Source organism: Coenobita brevimanus, chromosome 89 (assembly GCF_032717465.1).
Source record: "Coenobita brevimanus isolate Jiangsu-jjx chromosome 89, ASM3271746v2, whole genome shotgun sequence".
Lineage (NCBI taxonomy): Eukaryota > Metazoa > Arthropoda > Malacostraca > Decapoda > Coenobitidae > Coenobita > Coenobita brevimanus.
The window spans coordinates 11224928-11244165 of NC_137042.1; the positions used below are offsets into that span (position 1 = coordinate 11224928).

The 19238-nt window shown below is 43.5% G+C and overlaps 1 protein-coding gene across 1 annotated transcript in view; it reads right to left on the reverse strand.

Moving 5' to 3' along the window:
• Positions 1 to 19238, reverse strand: part of LOC145411364 (uncharacterized) — a 148893-nt gene that overhangs the window by 98339 nt on the left and 31316 nt on the right. Inside the window, exon 4 of the mRNA XM_080281392.1 lies at positions 4696 to 4764. Within this exon, the coding sequence (XP_080137518.1) occupies positions 4696 to 4764 (69 nt within the window). The remainder of the gene's footprint in view (positions 1 to 4695; positions 4765 to 19238) is intronic.

Genomic DNA, 19238 nt, shown 5'->3' on the forward strand with positions numbered 1-19238 from the left:
CAAGGCTCCAACATGCTTGCATGCGTTGGCCTTGGTCACCTGATGGCGGCTCTCCATGCTGCACGATCCATTGCAGCCTCCTTGTTCAGTCCCTTAACCCTGAGGTCACACTTAATGACCGCGTCCCATGCCTTTCTTGGTTTACCCCTCGTAACCCCACCCCCAATATTAACACTTCTCACCTTCCTCATCAAATTATCATCCCCAATCCTCTCCACATGTCCAAACCATCTCAATCTACCTCTCCTCATCACAACACCAATACACTCCAGTCCCATCCTACTTCTCAACTCTTCCATCGTGAACCCAGCCCCCCCAGACCTTGGACGCAGGGACGCACTACACATCCACCTAATCATTGTCATTTCTGTACATATGAGCCAGCGAATATCCTCCTCCTTCACTGCCCAGGTCTCACTACCATACAGCATTACACTCCTAACACATGTTGCATACAAAGTCCTCTTAGCACGTAGGGAGAGTCCTCTCAATGTCAGGAGAGGCAAGAGCTCCCTGAACTTATCTGTATATACTCGTATATATACACACATATATATATATATATATATATATATATATATATATATATATATATATAATACATATACACATTTTCATTCATTCATTCATTGCCAGACGCCATGTATCCCAAACGGGGTGGCCAAGGGCTTAGAGTTAATTGTTTTACAGGGAGTGGCACTAATCCTCCACCAACCCCACTTGACACGTAGGAAGAACGTTATGCCAACAGCATCTGGTGTTCCCAGGCGGTCACCCATCCAAGTATATATATGTATATATATATATATATATATATATATATATATATATATATACACAGTAGGCTTCCACAGCGCGCGAGAGATTGGGTGGTCCACGACCTCGTGCACTGTGAATAAATAATCTTATGGGAAAAATTACATATGGGTGGTACCCTCTCATACCTGGGCATTTTTTGGCCCTTAGAGACATAATAAAGGTCAAATTTTTCAGACACTGTACTACAGATACAGCTACAATAACAAAAATATGGGTACTTTAGTAACCTTAACAACAGTAGACAACAGGCCTGATGGACTTAAATAACAGGGGTTCCGAGGCACAGCAACACTTACAGCGCCGCACCCCCCGCCACACCAACACTTCCCTCCACAGACTCCTCCTGAGCACCTTTCCCAGGAGCCTCAAAGTCACTCACTTCAGCCATAAACCCCTCGAAGTCCAATGCTGACTCTTCTGACATTGCATCCTCTTCATCCTCAACAGGAACAGAAGCAGACGATGTAGCTGGTTCCTCAATTTCACTAACTTGAGCCCGCTGTGTGTAACTTGTTATGAGTGTCTGTCTTCTGTTTATTTCTTGCCTGTGCCTGTCTGTGTAGAAACGGAAGAGTTTGTCGATACCAACCAGAACTTCCTCCATTCTTAGGCTGCTCACTTCCTGTTCCTTCACCTCTTCCTTGAGCTTATCCACAGCAGCAAGGATCTTGCTTATTCTTGACATACACAGCTCTGTATTTCCCTCCATGACACTAGGCTGCTCAACTTGAGTCTGCCTGGCGTCGGGCTCTGCATCAGCCTCGTCTATCCGTTGCAACACTTCCTCGGGAGGCTGTTCCTCGTTAGCAGCGTGCACTTCTCGTATGTCCACCAATGTAACGTCCTGGAAACCTGGTACAGCTTGTGCTGCTGTCAGTGCTGCTGCCTCAGCCTCGGCCAGTGGTTGAATGGCTGTCTCCTGGGTCATGCATAAGTGAGGTACGAGCACTCTCCATGCATGGTTCACCATTGCAGGTGTAAGCTGGTGCCATGCTTGTAGGAGAAAGTCAGCCACGTCCTTCACTGTAAAATGACGCCAAAATGCCTCAACAGTCATGGCACCTGTGGCAGGTCGGGATACAGCTGCTGAAGGAGATGGAAGGGGAGAAGGTGTCTCATCAAGGTCTTCGTCTTGATCTCCTTGTAAAGCACGAAGCTCCTCTTGTGTGTCGGTCATCCTGCGTAGGTAGTCGTACACTTGCTTATGCCTGAAGTGCTTGACAATGGCGATCAGTTCTTGATCCAGTGGCTGCACTAGTGACGTCGTCTGGGGCGACAGAAACACAACATGACAATCCTTGTGCAGATCTTTTAGGTATGGAGGGTGACTTCGTGTATTGTCCAGCACAAGGAGCATCTTAAATGGAATGCCAAGTTCCTGACACCTGACCCCGGCATCGGGGACGCAGTGCTTTGTTAACCAGTCTGCCATAATGTTCCCGGACATCCAACCATTTGCAGACTTGTACCAGTACATGTCACTTGCGTCCACGTTCGTGAGGTTTTTGTAGCACCTTGGGTGTGAAGCTGTGTGTACAACAACTGGTGTCATCTTGTGGCTCCCAGACAGGTTTACAGCAAACATTACCGTCATCTTACACTTCTGGAGCTTGCGACTAGGGGTTTGTTTCTGTTTTTTAGCGACGTATATTGATTTGGGCATGACCTTGTAGTATAACGACGTTTCGTCAATGTTGTAGATCTGGTCCTTGGTGTACTGTCCCTCTTCAAGAAGCACTCAAAATATCGCAGGATAGTTTCTCACAGCCACCTCGTCGACAGAGGCACGTTCACCAGACACTTTCACGTGACGGAGTTCCTTGTGCTTCAGAAAACAGTATAGCCATCCAACTGATGCCTTGAAAGGTTTGTCCACATTTAACTTGCACGATGCTGCCTTGGAAAAAGAGCTGGGCTAGGTTCCGAATAAATCTGCCATTCAGTGGAACACCTTCCTTCTCCTTCCTCATTATAAAGGTGGCAAGATACTGTTCCATTAGTATCATCACACAATTTACCATCCGCGAACGGTTGTCTAGGTCAGAGGCACCATATGTCTTCACTAGAGCCCTTATAGCATCACAGTTCTTCCACACTGTCCTCACTGTTGATTCAGCCAGTCCCAGAGCTTTCCCGATGGGGGTGTTTCCTTGTCCCTCCTCCTTCATCTTGATAATCTCTAACTTGGTTGTGGGCCTCACTAACACCAAAGGGAATTCAGTGAAAACTCTGTCCAAGATCAGGTATCCTTACAATCACCCCATGGCCCTGAGCTTCCACTTCCAGATCCTCCATTAAGTATCACAAGTGAATCAGAATCTAGTGAGGAGGAGTGTTGCATGGATGCTAACTTTCAAGAAGATTTAGAGAGCAGGGAGCCACACCTCATCAGTCAGGTACAGCTGCATGACCTTATAAGAAACCTTACCTCCCCCAGGGAGGAAAATTATTTCCATGGATCTCGACTCATGCAATGGAACATGCTACACCTTCCATCATAGATATGAAAAGCTCTCAATGTACTTCAAGATGGATGACATGCTTTGTTATTGTTATGATGTATCGTTAATGCAACACGTTTGTAAGGCTCGTCCTTATCAAAAAGGAAAATGGAGGTTGTTCATAGATTCTGGGAAGAATGCACTGAAGGCAGCCCTTCTTCATAATGGAAATGAGCTTTCTTCTGTTCCAATTCTGCGTGTCCATGGAATGAATGACAGTTACGAAACTAAGTACTCTGCTGACTGCTAATGGCTACAAAACACATCAATGGAGCATCAATGGGGACCTGAAAGTGATCTGCTTGCTCCTAGGACTTTAGCACAGTTACACAAAGCACACGTGTTTTCTCTGTTCATGGGACGGCAAAGCTGATGCTAAACATTACACAAAGGAATGCCCAGTGTGACTGAAAGATATGACTGGAAGGTTCAACTGTTTTAACAAACCTCCTGTTGACCCTGAGAAGGTATTCTTGCCTCCACTTCTTTTGAAACTTTGATGAAGAACTTTGTGAAGGCCATGGATCAAGATGGTGCTGGCTTCCACTGCTTACTAATGATGTTCCAAGGCACTGTATCAGAGCCAAAGTAAAGGCAGGTTTTTTTCAATAGTCACTCAAATTCATCTTATCCTCAATGATCAGGATTTTGTAAAGAGCTTATCTGAGCTGGAAAGGGTTGCTTGGGAAAGCTTCATAGTTCTTACCAAGAATTACGTAGGAAATTTTCGAGTACTGAATTATGAGGAGCTTGTGGACAAGATGTTGAAGGGTTATTATGCACTTGATGCTCAAATGTCGCTCAAGATAAATTTCTTCCATTCTCATTTGGACTTCTTTCTATTTATTCTTGGCTATGTCAGTGATGAACATGGCACAAGGTTTCACCACGAAATTGTCGTAATGGAGAGCTGATATCAAGGCCAATTCAATCCAAACATGATGAGTGACTACTGCTGAACTTTACAGCGCGAGAGTAATTGCTCCTACAAACGCAAAATGCAGAGGCACTTCTAATGTGCAAAGGTCATGTAATAATGTTTTCTACATATATCAGTTTGTGCTTAGTATATGATATAAATTAAAGAATATATCATTTCTGTAACAATAGATAGACTTAGTGGCACTCATTTGATGAATCTGCATGTTTCATGGAATTTTCCCTCATTTATGATGTAGTATGTCAAGGTTATGTGATAGCCAAATTTTTAGGGTCAGTTTAGAAATTGGGGTAACAAATTAGTTAGAAACAGGTGAGAGTAAGTCAGAACCATTTTGGCTGTTGACCAGTGCAAATTATCATCTGAAACTAAAATATAACCTTGAAGGTTAAGAAATATGCTGAAAAGTAATAAAGCAATTCTTCTACATCTTACCTTTTTATGGTTCTTCCCATTCTCATGAGTGATGAAAGGATCATATGATGTCAAGTCCTTGGAGCAGATCTGTTAATAAAACAGGCTATTATGTAAATTCATTCCCCTAAATACTAAATAATATATGGCCACATACCTTTATGCTCTATTAGCACTTTCAAATATTTTAATGAGCAAATTGGAACCATTCTGTTTTATTAATATACAGCGATATGGTAAACCCTCATTCTAACGAAAAGTTTCATATATTGCCAAAACAGCCTAAATAATAATGAATAAACAATACCATGCATACTGCATAAATATTTTCTGTTATCTAACCATTTATGAGAGAGAGAGAGAGAGAGAGAGAGTGAGAGTGAGAGAGAGATTGAGAGTGAGAGAGAGAGAGAAACCCATCAGTTCCTCACACAAGACCCAGTTTTGTCTGTGAATGCCTATCTGTGGCCTCAATTGACAGGAGTGTGGAAGGACTCATTTTCTCATATTTTCTCTTTCAATGAATTTCCTCTCTTTCCCTCTTTTATTGTTTTTTTAATCACCTTTGGATGTGACAGGAAAAGGAAGATGACAGAGGGACAGAAGTAACACGAGGAGGGAAACAAAGAAAGAGGAAGGGCAGGGGAGGGCAAGTGGGACACAAGTTCAAGAACACAGAACAACTGGCCATGTGACAGTCTAGGGGTTTAGTGGTATAGCAGTTAAGCATTTAACATATATCCTACTCTAGCAGGCTAACATGTTAATGGGTGAACTTCCTGCTATCTTCTGAAAAGCAACGATGATCACTTTGCTTGCCATCCACTCACTAACTAGTAAGGGAATCATATTGGAGAGATGCTGGCTAGCATGACTGCTGAGTCATTACAACAGACATCTGTCTCATACAGAAATTCAATAACCCTTGTTAGGCTGGCTTCTCTTACCAATATTTTGTTTCAATCGAGACACGAATATCATAGAAGGCAACAGCCTTATATTACTGGTGGTGAAAAATGGGAATAACAGTTGTAACTTTAAACAATATTGCCTGAAATTAAAGCATTTTAGCAGTTTTGCAATTTAGCAGTTTAGCGCCTAGTGTTCACCCTACTCTAGGAAGTTGACATGATCACTGGTGAACTGCCTGCTAACTTTCTGAAAGGCATGATCACTCCACTTGCCATCCACTCACTAACTAGAATGGCAACAGATGCTGGCTTGCAAGACTGCAGAATCATTACAACCAGCATCTGTCCCATATGAAAATCCGATCGCCCATGTTAGGCTGGCTTCTCTTGCTGGTGTTTTGTTTCACTCAGGACTAGAGTATTATAAATGGAAATAGTCCGATATTACTGTTACTGAAAAACAATAACAATTGTAACATTAAACAGTACTGCCTGAAATGAAAGCTACACTGTGTTTTTCAGCCACAGCTGAAGTACTTTAGCAGTGTTTAAGCCAATCAGGGCTCACTGAGTTACAGTACTAGCAGTATGTTATGAAAATGGAATAAAATTTACTGAGCAGATAATCATTACAATATTTGAAATTAGCAGTGCCAAATGGGCATTCATAGCTGAGTCCACCATTTTTATTGTGTTCACAGTTGACAAAGTGATGACACCAATTGATCCTGTTCACCTTCTGCCTCACTGCTGATCAGAGTGATCAATCCTGTTCACCCTCTGCTTCATTGCTGCCCTAGCAAAGCTATCATAATCAGTGAAAATGAATGCAATCCCAATGTGTGTGTGTGTGTGTGTGTGTGTGTGTGTGTGTGTGTGTGTGTGTGTGTGTGTGTGTGTGTGTGCACGCGCGTGCATGCATGCGTGCATGCGTGTGTGCGTGAGTGTAGTGTGGGTGTACTTAATGAGGGAGGGGTGGGAGAAGTCCAGGTAGGGGCACAGTGATAAACTGCTTATCATAATCCTTTCAACACCATAATGTATTTTATAGAGTGCTTTATTCTTGCTTGCCACATGGTTTTATTCAGTTCAGGAAACATCACGCACTGAAAGGGTTAGTGTGGGCTGAATCAAATTCCCCTAGTTAGAAAAGTTTCGCTAATCGCTTGTGCTCAATAAAAACATTTGCATGAAATAACATGAGAATAATTGCAAGAGGCTGGTTAGATCATGTTTGGCAGCTTCTTTGGCTAACTGTTAGAATAAAACAGGATATGAAAGAGGAAGGCTTTTCCTCGCTTACCTAACCTTTCAGCTGAAACAGGTAGAAAATGGAGGGAGTGACACAGGATTTTGATACGACATTTAATGAGAAGTGTTGTGTGTACATGACGTGGGTGGTAATATGAACATCTGGGTACCTATCCATCTGAAATTTTATTTATCTAGCCTCTCTCTGATATTCACCTTGCTATTTCTAGTGCAGAATTATGTTCTGATATTTGAAAATGGGGCTGCATGTCTCTTGCACTTTTCTTAGAACTGTCACATACCATACATTGGTAGTTCACTATTGTTTGTGTGTGTGTGTGTGTGTGTGTGTGTGTGTGTGTATTTACCAAGTTGTATTTACCTAGTTGTGATATATAGGAAACAAGCTACACTCATGGGGTCCCGCCGCTGTTTCTCAGTAAGTCAAATTTTGCTTTAAACTCGTTTAAGTTTTTAGACTGGATGATCTCATTGTGCAGGCTATTCCACAGGTCTATGCATCTATAAGGAAAACTGTATTTCCTTATATCTTTCAGGCAGTTTGGCTACTCCAGTTTCATTCCGTGTCCTCTTGTTACTCTCGTATCCCATAGAAACAGATCTTCTCTGTCAGTTTTATCTACTCCCCTTATGGCCCTAAACACTGCAATCATGTCGCCCCTCTCTCTCCTTTCCTTTAAGGAAGGCAAATCCAGCTTTTCCAGCCTCTCTCTGTGTGACAGATGTGCCAGGCTGGGGACCATCTTGGTTGCTGTTCTTTGTATTCTCTCAATCTTGTTTATATCTTTCTGTGTGGGGACCACACTACCACTGCATATTCTAACCTGGGGCAGATCATGGCCACTATCAATTTTTTCATCATCTCCTCATCCATGTAATGAAATGCTACTCTTATGTTAGTCAAGAGTTTATATGTCTCTCTGTCTTGCTAATGTGTTTTTCAGGTGACAAACTATCCTGGACCAGCACTCCCAAATCCTTCTCTTCTCCTGCTTTTGTGAATGGTTCATTACCCATCAAATAATTCAGTGATGACCTCTCGGTACCTTTACCCATTTCCAATATTTTACCTTTTTTTTGCGCTGAATTTCATTTCCCACTCCTGGCTCCAATCATGTATCCTATCCATATCTTCCTGCAGCATTTTATTGTCTTCCTCAACTTCTACTTTCCTCAAGATCTTTGCATCATTAGCAAACAGACTTGCACAGCTGTTTATTCCATCTACCATATCACTTATGTAAATCAGGAACATTACTGGCGTTAATTCCAAGCCCTGTGGGACTCTGCTTGTTACCTCCCTCCATTCAGATATCCTGTCCTTTATTACTGTCCTCATTTGTCTCCCTCTCAAAAAGTCTCTCATCCACTCCAGAAGGTTTCCCTTCAGTCCTCCCCTATGCTCCGATTTCCACAATAGTCGCTTATGGGGTACCTTGTCGAAGGCCTTCTCCAAATCTAAATACAGTACATACAATCCACCCAACCGTTTCTCTCCTGTGGCACGTCAACTGCTCTTGAATACAAGCTCACCAAGCTGGAAACACATGACATTCCACTCCTGAATCCAAACTGACTTTCAGTCAAAATGGTAATTTCTTCCAGATATTTTATCCATCTATCTTTCAAGATTCTCTCACACAATTTTGCAACCATGCTGGTCAGGGACACTGGTATATAATTCAGGGGTTCTTCCTTGTTTCCTCCCTTATAAACTGGTACCACATTTACCCTCTTCCATTCCTGAGGGACTTTCCCCTCTTCCAGAGAACCCACAATTAAACTGTGAATCTTATCCGCCAGTTGTTCTCTGCATTCCATCAGTACCCAATAAGAGATTCCATCCAGTCCTGGGGCTTTCCTTACATCCTGAGTTTCAAGTAATTTATACACTTCCTGCACTTCCATTTTTATATCTTTTATCACTACATTTCTAGACACTCCCTCCAGTTCCACAAAATCCTTTCATTAGTGAAAACCGATTGGAAACATTTGTTCATTATTTCAGCTTGCATTGCCGCATCTTTATAGACCTCTCCTTCTACATTCACTCTGGTGATTCCTTCCTTTTGTTTCAATTTGCCATTGACAAATCTATAAAACAATTTGGGTTCTTCATAACATTTGACAATTACAGTATACCTTCTTCAAAGTTCCTTCTTCCTCTATACATATTCCCGTATATTCATTTCTAGTTCTTTTATATTCTTCCTTTCTTCTGTTATTACCTCTCCTTCTCCAGTTGTGCCATGCCATGTCCCTCTCTTTTTTTGCTATCATACACCTTCTATTAAACCACTCCTTTTTCATGTTTTATTTCCCACTTACTCTTGGCACATATACTTCCACTCCCGAATTATAGAGGTCTAGAAAGATATCCCACTTCCTCTGTATCTCTCGTTTCTCTGAATTTTCTCTAATCCACATTTTTGAAAAATTTTCTAAATCCTGTAAATTTTGCTTTCCCAAATTTGTATCTTCCCTGCCTATAAAGCTCCTCTCTTGGCACCAAGTTCCCTGTTATCATCTGGAACTCAATGACCACATGATCATTTTTTCCTATAAGACACAGATATTTCAAAGATTCAATTACATCAGGTTCTTTGGTTAGCAGTAAATCCAATCTCACTGGTGTGTCATCACCTCAGAATCGTGTCTCTTCTTTGACCGATTGTGTCATTACATTATTCACTGCTATGCGAGACGCTACCCAAAAGTTCCAGTAATTTGAATATTGTAGGAAAATAAGTTACCTTACCTCCTAGTTCTCACTGTAGCCTTCAAAGTAGTCCCCTTGGGCACGTATACAGTGGTCCCAGTGTTTTTTCCATGAGCCCATGCAGCCCTTCCAGAACTGCTGCACTGTTGTCGCATCATCAGTCACAGGTCCTCACCAAGAGCTGCATAATGCAGTGGAGGTAATACTCTTTGAAAGCAGCGATTACCCCTCAGTCCATGGGTTGCAACAACAACGTGGTGCTGGGGGGCAGGAACACCACTTCAATGTTGCTTGCCTATTCCTTCATTGTGGGAGGTGGCTAGGAGCATTGTCCACCAACACCAGAAATCCGTTAGCCAAATTCTCCCTGGAGGCATACCTCTTCAGGACACAAGAGAGGTATTAGTGGAAATATGATGAACAGATATTGGAAATCACCCAGGCCTTCTTGTTTGACTTTCAAATCACCCCCAGGTTTTCTTTAGCATACCCCACCAGAGCCCTACAGTTCTCAGAATGGCAGACAATGAGCAGCTTCAATTTGTGGTCGCCCTCGGCGTTTCTCCCTAGCAGCAGTGTAAACCAGTCCTTCGAGGCTCTGAACCCTGGCAAAAACTTTTCCTCTGTTGCAAGATATGTCTTGGAGGACACTCTCTTCCAAAGAGCCCAGTATCTTCAAAATTCAACACCTGCTTCGCGTCGTAGCCACCCTCCGTGATGATGCATTTCAGTTCGTCAGGAAATGCTGCTGCCGCCACCATATCTGCACATGCCGCCTCACCGTACATATTCACGTGGTGGAGATTAGCTCGCCTCTTGAACCGGTCAAATCACCCATGGCTAGCCTTGAAGGTCTTGCCTGCATCAAGATCCTGCCTCACTCTGATTTCCTTCCATAGCGAGAGAGCCTTGGTGCAAATAATTGCCTGGCTCATGGTCACCTTTTGCCAGTTCTGATCCTCCACCCATGTGCGCAGCATCTGCTCCAGCTCCTCCATCGTAAAGCTCTCTCTGGTGGGTGATACGGGAGGCGGATAAGGTTGCAACCTCCCCAGCAACAGCCTTAATGCCCTTCCCCTTCTTGATCATGGTGGAGAAAGTCGACTGGGCCAGGCAGAGAGCCGAGGCGACAGCATACACACCCTTACCTATTTCGTAGCACTTAAGAATATCTAGCTTGACTTCTACAGACACAGTTTTACGCACATGTTTCGCAGGAACATCACCAGCACCAACACTAGCAGGCCGCTTATCACCGCAACTAGGGCCTCCACTATAGTCTCACCAATCTAAAACCAAGGTTTGAGTGGAGTCCAGCCGGGGATTTCCCGGCGTACAGCGCTGCCTTGTTTCCTATACTCTGATTGGCTAGTGGCTGACCTGACACCGTTAGAGTTCGTCCGCTCACACCTCGCCACCTGGCCTGACATGACTTCACCCACTTCTGTCTGTGTGTGTGTGTGTGTGTGTGTGTGTGTGTGTGTGTGTGTGTGTGTGTTTGTGTATGAGTGTGTGTGTAAAGACAAACTAATTTAAGTCATAAATATAATTTAAGTTATATATATAACAGAAAGTGAACAGTGGAAGCACGTGACAGAAGCTTAAATCTCCCTCCAATGGATCAATTCCCAGTATGGGCCTGGATGTTGCCGCTCGTGAGTGTTTTAAGTTATTTATTTCTATTAAGAAAATAGCGTATGTTCTACTGATTCCTTCAAATTATATTATAAACGTAATTGTTACATTACTTACCCAGCTTAGAACTACCGTGAAAGTCGGTAAAAGTAACCACATTATGCAACGTTGGGTCTGGTTAGTACTTGGATGGGTGACCGCCTGGGAACACCAGATGCTGTTGGCATCCCTACGTGTCAAGTGGGGTTGGTGGAGGATTAGTGCCCCTCCCTGTAAAACAATTAACTCTAAGCCCTTGACCACCCCGTTTGGGATACATGGCGTCTGGCAATGGATGGATGGATGGATTTTTTTCAGCACCGCTATAAAATATGTATGCCACGTTTCTTTACTGATGTACAAGAGCCATATGCATTACAAGTTTACCTTCTTTTGATATGCTAGAATACGTACGTTTATATTGTACTAGTATGTGTGTACCTATCTGTGATGCCTATTACATATATACAGAATCTACTCATCGCTCGTGTAGGAAGTATGGCATGGCTGCACCCAGCGCCAGACCCCACCCAAACCTTGGTTTTAGATTGGCGAGACTATAGCACCACCACTAGCAGTACCCTTACCAGACATGATCACATTTATTTAGACCAAAAAAAAACACAAAATCGCACACCACAAACGATTAGTACTATATTACTGCTCTACTCATGGCACTGCTTGTACACAGTTATGATGCACTACGATAGCGGCTAGTGTAATGCTGGTGATACAACACGATGCATGGTGGGCGAGAGTAAGAGAGTTCCTCACTCTGAGATGGCCGGTGTGAGGAGAACGATATGGGTGAGTGCGGGGTGAGCGATGGCTGTGGGGCCTGCGTGAGTATTTCCGCGTAACCTGGGAGGGGGGCGGGCTCAGCTGGCCACGGGAATGTGTTTCGTTTCATTTCGTTTTTAAAGGCTTCAACATGCTTGCATGTGTCGGCCTTGGTCACCTAATGGCGGCTCTCCACGCTGCAGAATCCATTGCAGCCTCCCTGTTCAGTCCCTTAACCCTAGGGTCACACTTAATGACCTCGTCCCATGTCTTTCTCAGTCTACCCCTCATAACCCCACCCCCAATATTAACACTTCTCACCTTCCTCACCCAATTATCATCCCCCATCCTCTCCACATGTCCAAACCACCTCAATCTACCTCTCCTCATCACAACACCAATACACTCCAGTCACATCCTACCTCTCAACTCTTCCATTGTAAACCCAGCCCCTCCAGGCCTTGGATGCAGGGACGCACTGCACATCCACCTAACCATTGTCATTTCTGTACGTCTGAGCCGGCGAATATCTTCCTCCTTCACTGCCCAGGTCTCACTGCCATACAGCATTACACTCCTAACACATGCTGCATACAAAGACCCCTTAGCACATAGGGATAGCCCTCTCACTGTCAGGAAAGGCAAGAGCTCCCTGAACTTCTTCCAACCACTTCTCACCCTAGCCACAGAGCTAGCTCCAGTCCCACCTCCAGCACACAACATGTCTCCCAAATAACAAAACTCTTCCACACACTCATGAGATTCACCAGCAAGTTCAATCCTTTCACGTCTGACAATCTCCACCTGATCACCCCGGCACGCCGAACACATAAAATCAGCATTATCTCGCAGTCTACCTCTGATACCAATACATCTCTTATGCACCCATTTATCACACACACCGCACAAGATGGAATTACTTCCCACACCCTTGTGGCAAACTGCACATGGCCACTCTCCCTCGTCTTTGACAGTACCGCCACCAACCCTAGATATCATCACTTTTGTTTTATCTGCATTTACCCTTAAACCCTTTTGCCCCATACCATCTCTCCACTTCCTAAACCTTTCCTCCGCCTCCCTTTCATTCTCCGCAATCAACACAAAATCATCAGCATACAACAACTCCCATGGGAGTCCGTTTCTAAAGTCACGTGAAAGGGCTTCAAGTACCATGATAAACAACATGGGACTCAAGACTGACCCCTGATGCACAGCAACATTCACGGAAAACTCATCACTCAAATCTCCATTCACTCTCACCTGGGTGTGAGCACCCACATACATGGCCATAACCACCCTAACCAGCCACTCCTCCAAGCCAAGCTTTCTCATTGCCCACTTCACCACCTCTCTAGGGACTCTGTCAAAGGCCTTTTCCAAATCAACAAAAACAAAATAAAGATCCCTTCTCCTTCCAACATATTTTTCCTGAAGCTGTCGAACAATGAATATGGCATCAGTGGTCCCCCTACCTGGCATAAACCCAAACTGCATCTCATCAATATTCACTCTTTCTCTAATCATACCTTCTAAAACTCTCTCCATTACCTTCATTATCTGATCTAAAAGCTTTATACCTCTGTAATTTCCTCTTTCCAGGGCATCACCCTTCCCTTTATACACATTAACAATTACACTCTTCAGCCAATCATCTGGGACAACACACTCACAAATAATCCTATTTATCAGGTCAGTGACTAAACTCACCCCTATATCACCTGAGGCCTTCAACATTTCAGCAGTCAACCCAGACACACCTGCTGCCTTCCCCACCCTCATCCTGCCTATTGCCTCACTCACAGTAGCAGTATCAATCAAAGGCCAAGGGCCAGACACTGGATCTGCTGGCTCCAAACCTTCCCTGTCCCAGTCAAACTCCTCATTCAACAACCGGTTATAATGCTCCCTCCATGCATCTTTAATATCCTCACTGTTCATCACTACCCTTCCTTCATCATTCTTCACACACTGCTCACCCATGATATCCCGATTATCCCTCTTCAGCTGACCTGCCACCCTAAATATATTTTTCCTTTCCCAAGGATTTAGATTATCAAGTAATTGTCTCTGTGACTCAGACTTTGCCCTGTATACCTCTCTTCTAGCCCTACGCTTGGCAGCCAAATATTCCTCTTTGCTACCACCCTTCTTCCATTCCCGGAAAAGCCTTCTTTTCTCCTTAATTGCAGCTTCTACACCCTCATCCCACCACCAAGTTACTTTATGTCTTGGTGGTCCTCTTGTCCAGCTGCATGTTACATCAGTAACTCTCAAGAAATTGTTCTTGAGGGCTCTGTACTGTTCATTAACGCCTCTGTCTACAGCTCCCTGTTCAGCCACCACTCTCCTCAACTCGCTATAGAAGGCATCCCTTACTACTTGGTTTTTCAGCTTCCATATTTTCCTCCTAGGTACATAAGTCCTCTTTTTCATCACTTGTTCTTTAAGCACCATATCACAAATCAATTGTTTGTGCTGCTGCACACACTCCTCACTTCCTATAACTTTAACATCCCTCACTAACCTCCTATCGGCCCTCCTAACCAGAAAATAATCAAAATTTCGGCCTACTGCCTGTGGACACGATATCGGAGGGCCCATCGTTAAACCGGGGCGCGGCCATTGTCTAACAGGATATGGTGGTACTTGTACCTCCTTTGCTTTGTTGGGTATCACATCTAGGGGCATCGTACATCGGGGTAGTACCGTACAGGTATGTGTGTGTGTGTTTGTGTGTGTGTGTGTGTGTTTTATATATATATATATAAATACAAACACACACACACACACATTATATATATATATATATATATATATATATATATATATATATATATATATATATAAATATATATAAATATATATATATATACATATATATATATCTCAGTATATATACACACACACACACATATCTATCAACCTATCTATATCTATCTATCTATCTATACATATGTGTGTGTGTGTGTGTGTGTGTGTGTGTGTGTGTGTGTGTGTGTATATATATATATATATATATATATATATATTGTTTCGTTTTTAAAGGCTCCAACATGCTTGCATGTGTCGGCCTTGGTCACCTAATGGCAGCTCTCCACGCTGCACGATCCATTGCAGCCTCCCTGTTCAGTCCCTTAACCCTAAGGTCACACTTAATGACCTCGTCCCATGTCTTTCTCGGTCTACCCCTCATAACCCCACCCCCAATATTAACACTTCTCACCTTCCTCACCCAATTATCATCCCCCATCCTCTCCACATGTCCAAACCATCTCAATCTACCTCTCCTCATCACAACACCAATACACTCCAGTCCCATCCTACCTCTCAACTCTTCCATTGTAAACCCAGCACCTCCAGGCCTTGGATGCAGGGACGAACTGCACATCCACCTAATCATTGTCATTTCTGTACATCTGAGCCAGCGAATATCTTCCTCCCTCACTGCCCAGGTCTCACTGCCATACAGCATTGCACTCCTAACACATGCTGCATACAAAGACCCCTTAGCACGTAGGGAGAGACCTCTCAATGTCAGGAGAGGCAAGAGCTCCCTGAACTTCTTCCAACCACTTCTCACCTTAGCCACAGAGCTAGCTCCAGCCCCACCTCCAGCACACAATATGTCTCCCAAATAACAAAACTCTTCCACACACTCAAGAGATTCACCTGCAAGTTCTACATCTCTTATGCACCCACATATCACACACACCACACAAGATGGAATTACTTCCCACACCCTTGTGGCAAACTGCACATGGCCACTCTCCCTCGTCTTTGACAGTTCCGCCACCAACCCTAGATATCATCACTTTTGTTTTATCTGCATCTACCCTTAAACCCTTTTGCCCCATACCATCTCTCCACTTCCTAAACCTTTCCTCCGCCTCCCTTTCATTCTCTGCAATCAACACCAAATCATCAGCATACAACAACTCCCATGGGAGTCCGTTTCTAAAGTCACGTGAAAGGGCTTCAAGTACCATGATAAACAACATGGGACTCAAGACTGACCCCTGATGCACAGCAACATTCACGGAAAACTCATCACTCAAATCTCCATTCACTCTCACCTGGGTGTGAGCACCCACATACATGGCCATAACTACCCTAACCAGCCACTCCTCCAAGCCAAGCTTTCTCATTGCCCACTTCACCACCTCTCTAAGAACTCCATCAAAGGCCTTTTCCAAATCAACAAAAACAAAATAAAGATCCCTTCTCCTACCAATATATTTTTCCTGAAGCTGTCGAACAATGAATATGGCATCAGTGGTCCCCCTACCTGGCATAAACCCAAACTGCATCTCATCAATATTCACTCTTTCTCAAATCATACCTTCTAAACCTCTCTCCATTATCTTCATTATCTGATCTAAAAGCTTTATACCTCTCTCTTTCTCTCTCTCTCTCTCTCTCTCTCTCTCTATATATATATATACACACAGGTATGTATACATGAGGCCCCACGTGCAAGAGTATATCCATGCGCCACCTTGTCGAAAATTAAGATAATGCTATCCCACAGTCTCTCAGAGTATGTAGGTTCATGTGGACTTGGTGGATGTGATGTATGACCCAAGACATAATGGCGAAAACCCACAGAAATAACACTGAGTTTAAATCGCCACCCTTTATCAAGTGCTTTTCGCCACTATGTTGTATTTATTATTGCAGCAACCACTGTATTCATTAGTAAGATTATTAATGTAAAGCATCATTACTCCTAGTGATCATTAGTAAGATTATTAATGTAAAACATCATTATTCCTAGTATTATTGGTGTTACTTTGTTTCTTATTGCATTTAACAGATGTAAAGTGTCTATTGTTCACATAAAAACACAGAACAACGAGGACCAGGTAAAATGAAAATAAATGCTATCTATCTATCTATTGCCAGACGCCTCAATCCCGTATGGGGTGGCCACAAATAAATCGCCTCCACGTCGCCCTGTCCCCCGTCATTTCACTGCCCTGCTCCTAACTCACACCCCCCTCTCTCATATACTTCTCCACTCCATCCCTCCATCTCATCCTCAGCATCCCCCTCCCTCTCCCCCCTCCACCTCTTTCACATACATTCTCCTTGTCAGTCTCTCACTCTCCATCCTCTCCATATGGCCAAACCACCTCAGTGTGTTCCTCCTAACGCTTCCTATCACATCCACACCACAACGCTCCTTTATATCCTCATTTGTCAGCCTGTCTCTCCATGTGACTCCACAGGCTCCTCTTAACCCTTTAACCGCGGGCATTGTTTTGCCCCGACTGTCCTCTCCCGTGGGGGTTCCAGCCAAAATGTAAACAAACTTTAAACCTTTATAACTCTGCACAGAATAAATCTAGAGCGAAAAATGAGGTACCATTAGAAAGTACTAACCTTCGGCTTTGCAATGATGTAGGATTCATGATTTCGTTGACTATCACTGGATGGGCAGTGCCATTAGAAGTGAGCGATCTAAAATCACTATTTTTCGCTCACACACCATTACCTTCCCTCACACACCATTACCAAATGCCAACCTCATTCTGATAATAATACTATAAACATATATGAACACTGCACATACGATAAACACCCACTCTGTGTTCACTGAGGCAGGTAAAAGGCACTGTAATTGCCCGCACTTCACTGCCACATCAGCGGTGTTGTAATCACTATTTTTCGCTCACACACCATTACCAAATGCCAACCTCATTCTGATAATAATACTATAAACATATATGAAAACTGCATATACGATAAACACCCACTCTGTGTTCACTGAGGCAGGTAAAAGGCACTGTAATTGCCCGCACTTCACTGCCACATCAGCGGTGTTGTAATCACTATTTTTCGCTCACACACCATTACCAAATGCCAACTTCATTCTGATAATAATACTATAAACATATATGAACACTGCACATACGATAAACACCCACTCTGTGTTCACTGAGGCAGGTAAAAGGCACTGTAATTGCCCGCACTTCACTGCCACATCAGCAGTGTTGTCACTCACACAGCTGGACAGATACTGATGTGTGTTTAGTCAGGGGTGGGGTGGGGGGCCCAGGGGGTGGGAGGTGGGGGGAAGGAGGTGCGGGTCGGCTGGAGTGAAAGAACCTCATAGCTACTCTCCCTTGAAACAATTGGCGCACGGAAAAAACGCGCGGTATTCAAAATATTCACAAACATTCGAGAATGACACCCGCGGTTTGGTCCAGTTTTTGCAATGTCATTCTGGGATGACACCCGTGGTTAAAGGGTTAAATAACTCATTTCCACTGCTCTCACTCTTGACTTGTGTCCCTCCAACAACGTCCAAGCTTCACTTCCATATGTTAGAGTTGGTATCACAATAAAGTGATGTAGTAACTTTTTCACTTCCATGCTCACTTCCCTGTTTTTAACACTGCTTTCAAGGAACCAGCAACCTTTCTTCCTTGTTGTACCCTTTCAAGCACTTCAGCCTCTAAACTTCTATCCTTACTCATCACACTCCCCAAGTACTTAAACACACTCACATTTTCCATTTCCTTCACATCCAACCTCACTGTACATTCACTGACTTCACCTCTCTCAAAGACCATAACTTTACTCTTCCCTACATTCACCTTTAGATTCTGTTTCTTACATGCTCTCCCAAATTCATCCAAGCCTTGCAGCTCCCCTTCGTTTTCACTTAATAACACAGTATCATCTGCAAACAACAGCACAGGTAGTTTCCAAACACTGCCGTCTTTCATTAGGGCCACTCCAACATCCACTGCCCTACCTTGTATCTCTTTTATAACCCCATCCACGTACAGATTGAACAACCATGGAGAAACATACGGGATTACTGGTGGGTGACAGAGTGACTTGGAGGCGTTTTGTCTGCGGCCACCCTTTGCGGGATTAGGGCGTCGGGCTATAGATAGATAGATAGATAGGGAAGTTGTTGAATGCCATAAAGAGTATGTATGAGGGTGCTAATGTTACAGTGCGTGTGGATAGTGACCTGAGTGGCTTTTTCTATTTGAAGGTTGGATTGAAACAGGGATATATATATGCAATATATATATATATATATATATATATATATACTGTATATATATATATATATATATAAATGTCTATCTATCTATCTATATACCTAGGCTGCTTCCCCCAAAGAAAGGGAGGTAGCCGAGACAGGACGACACACTCCCCATTTACTCATCCATTCAAACACATTCATT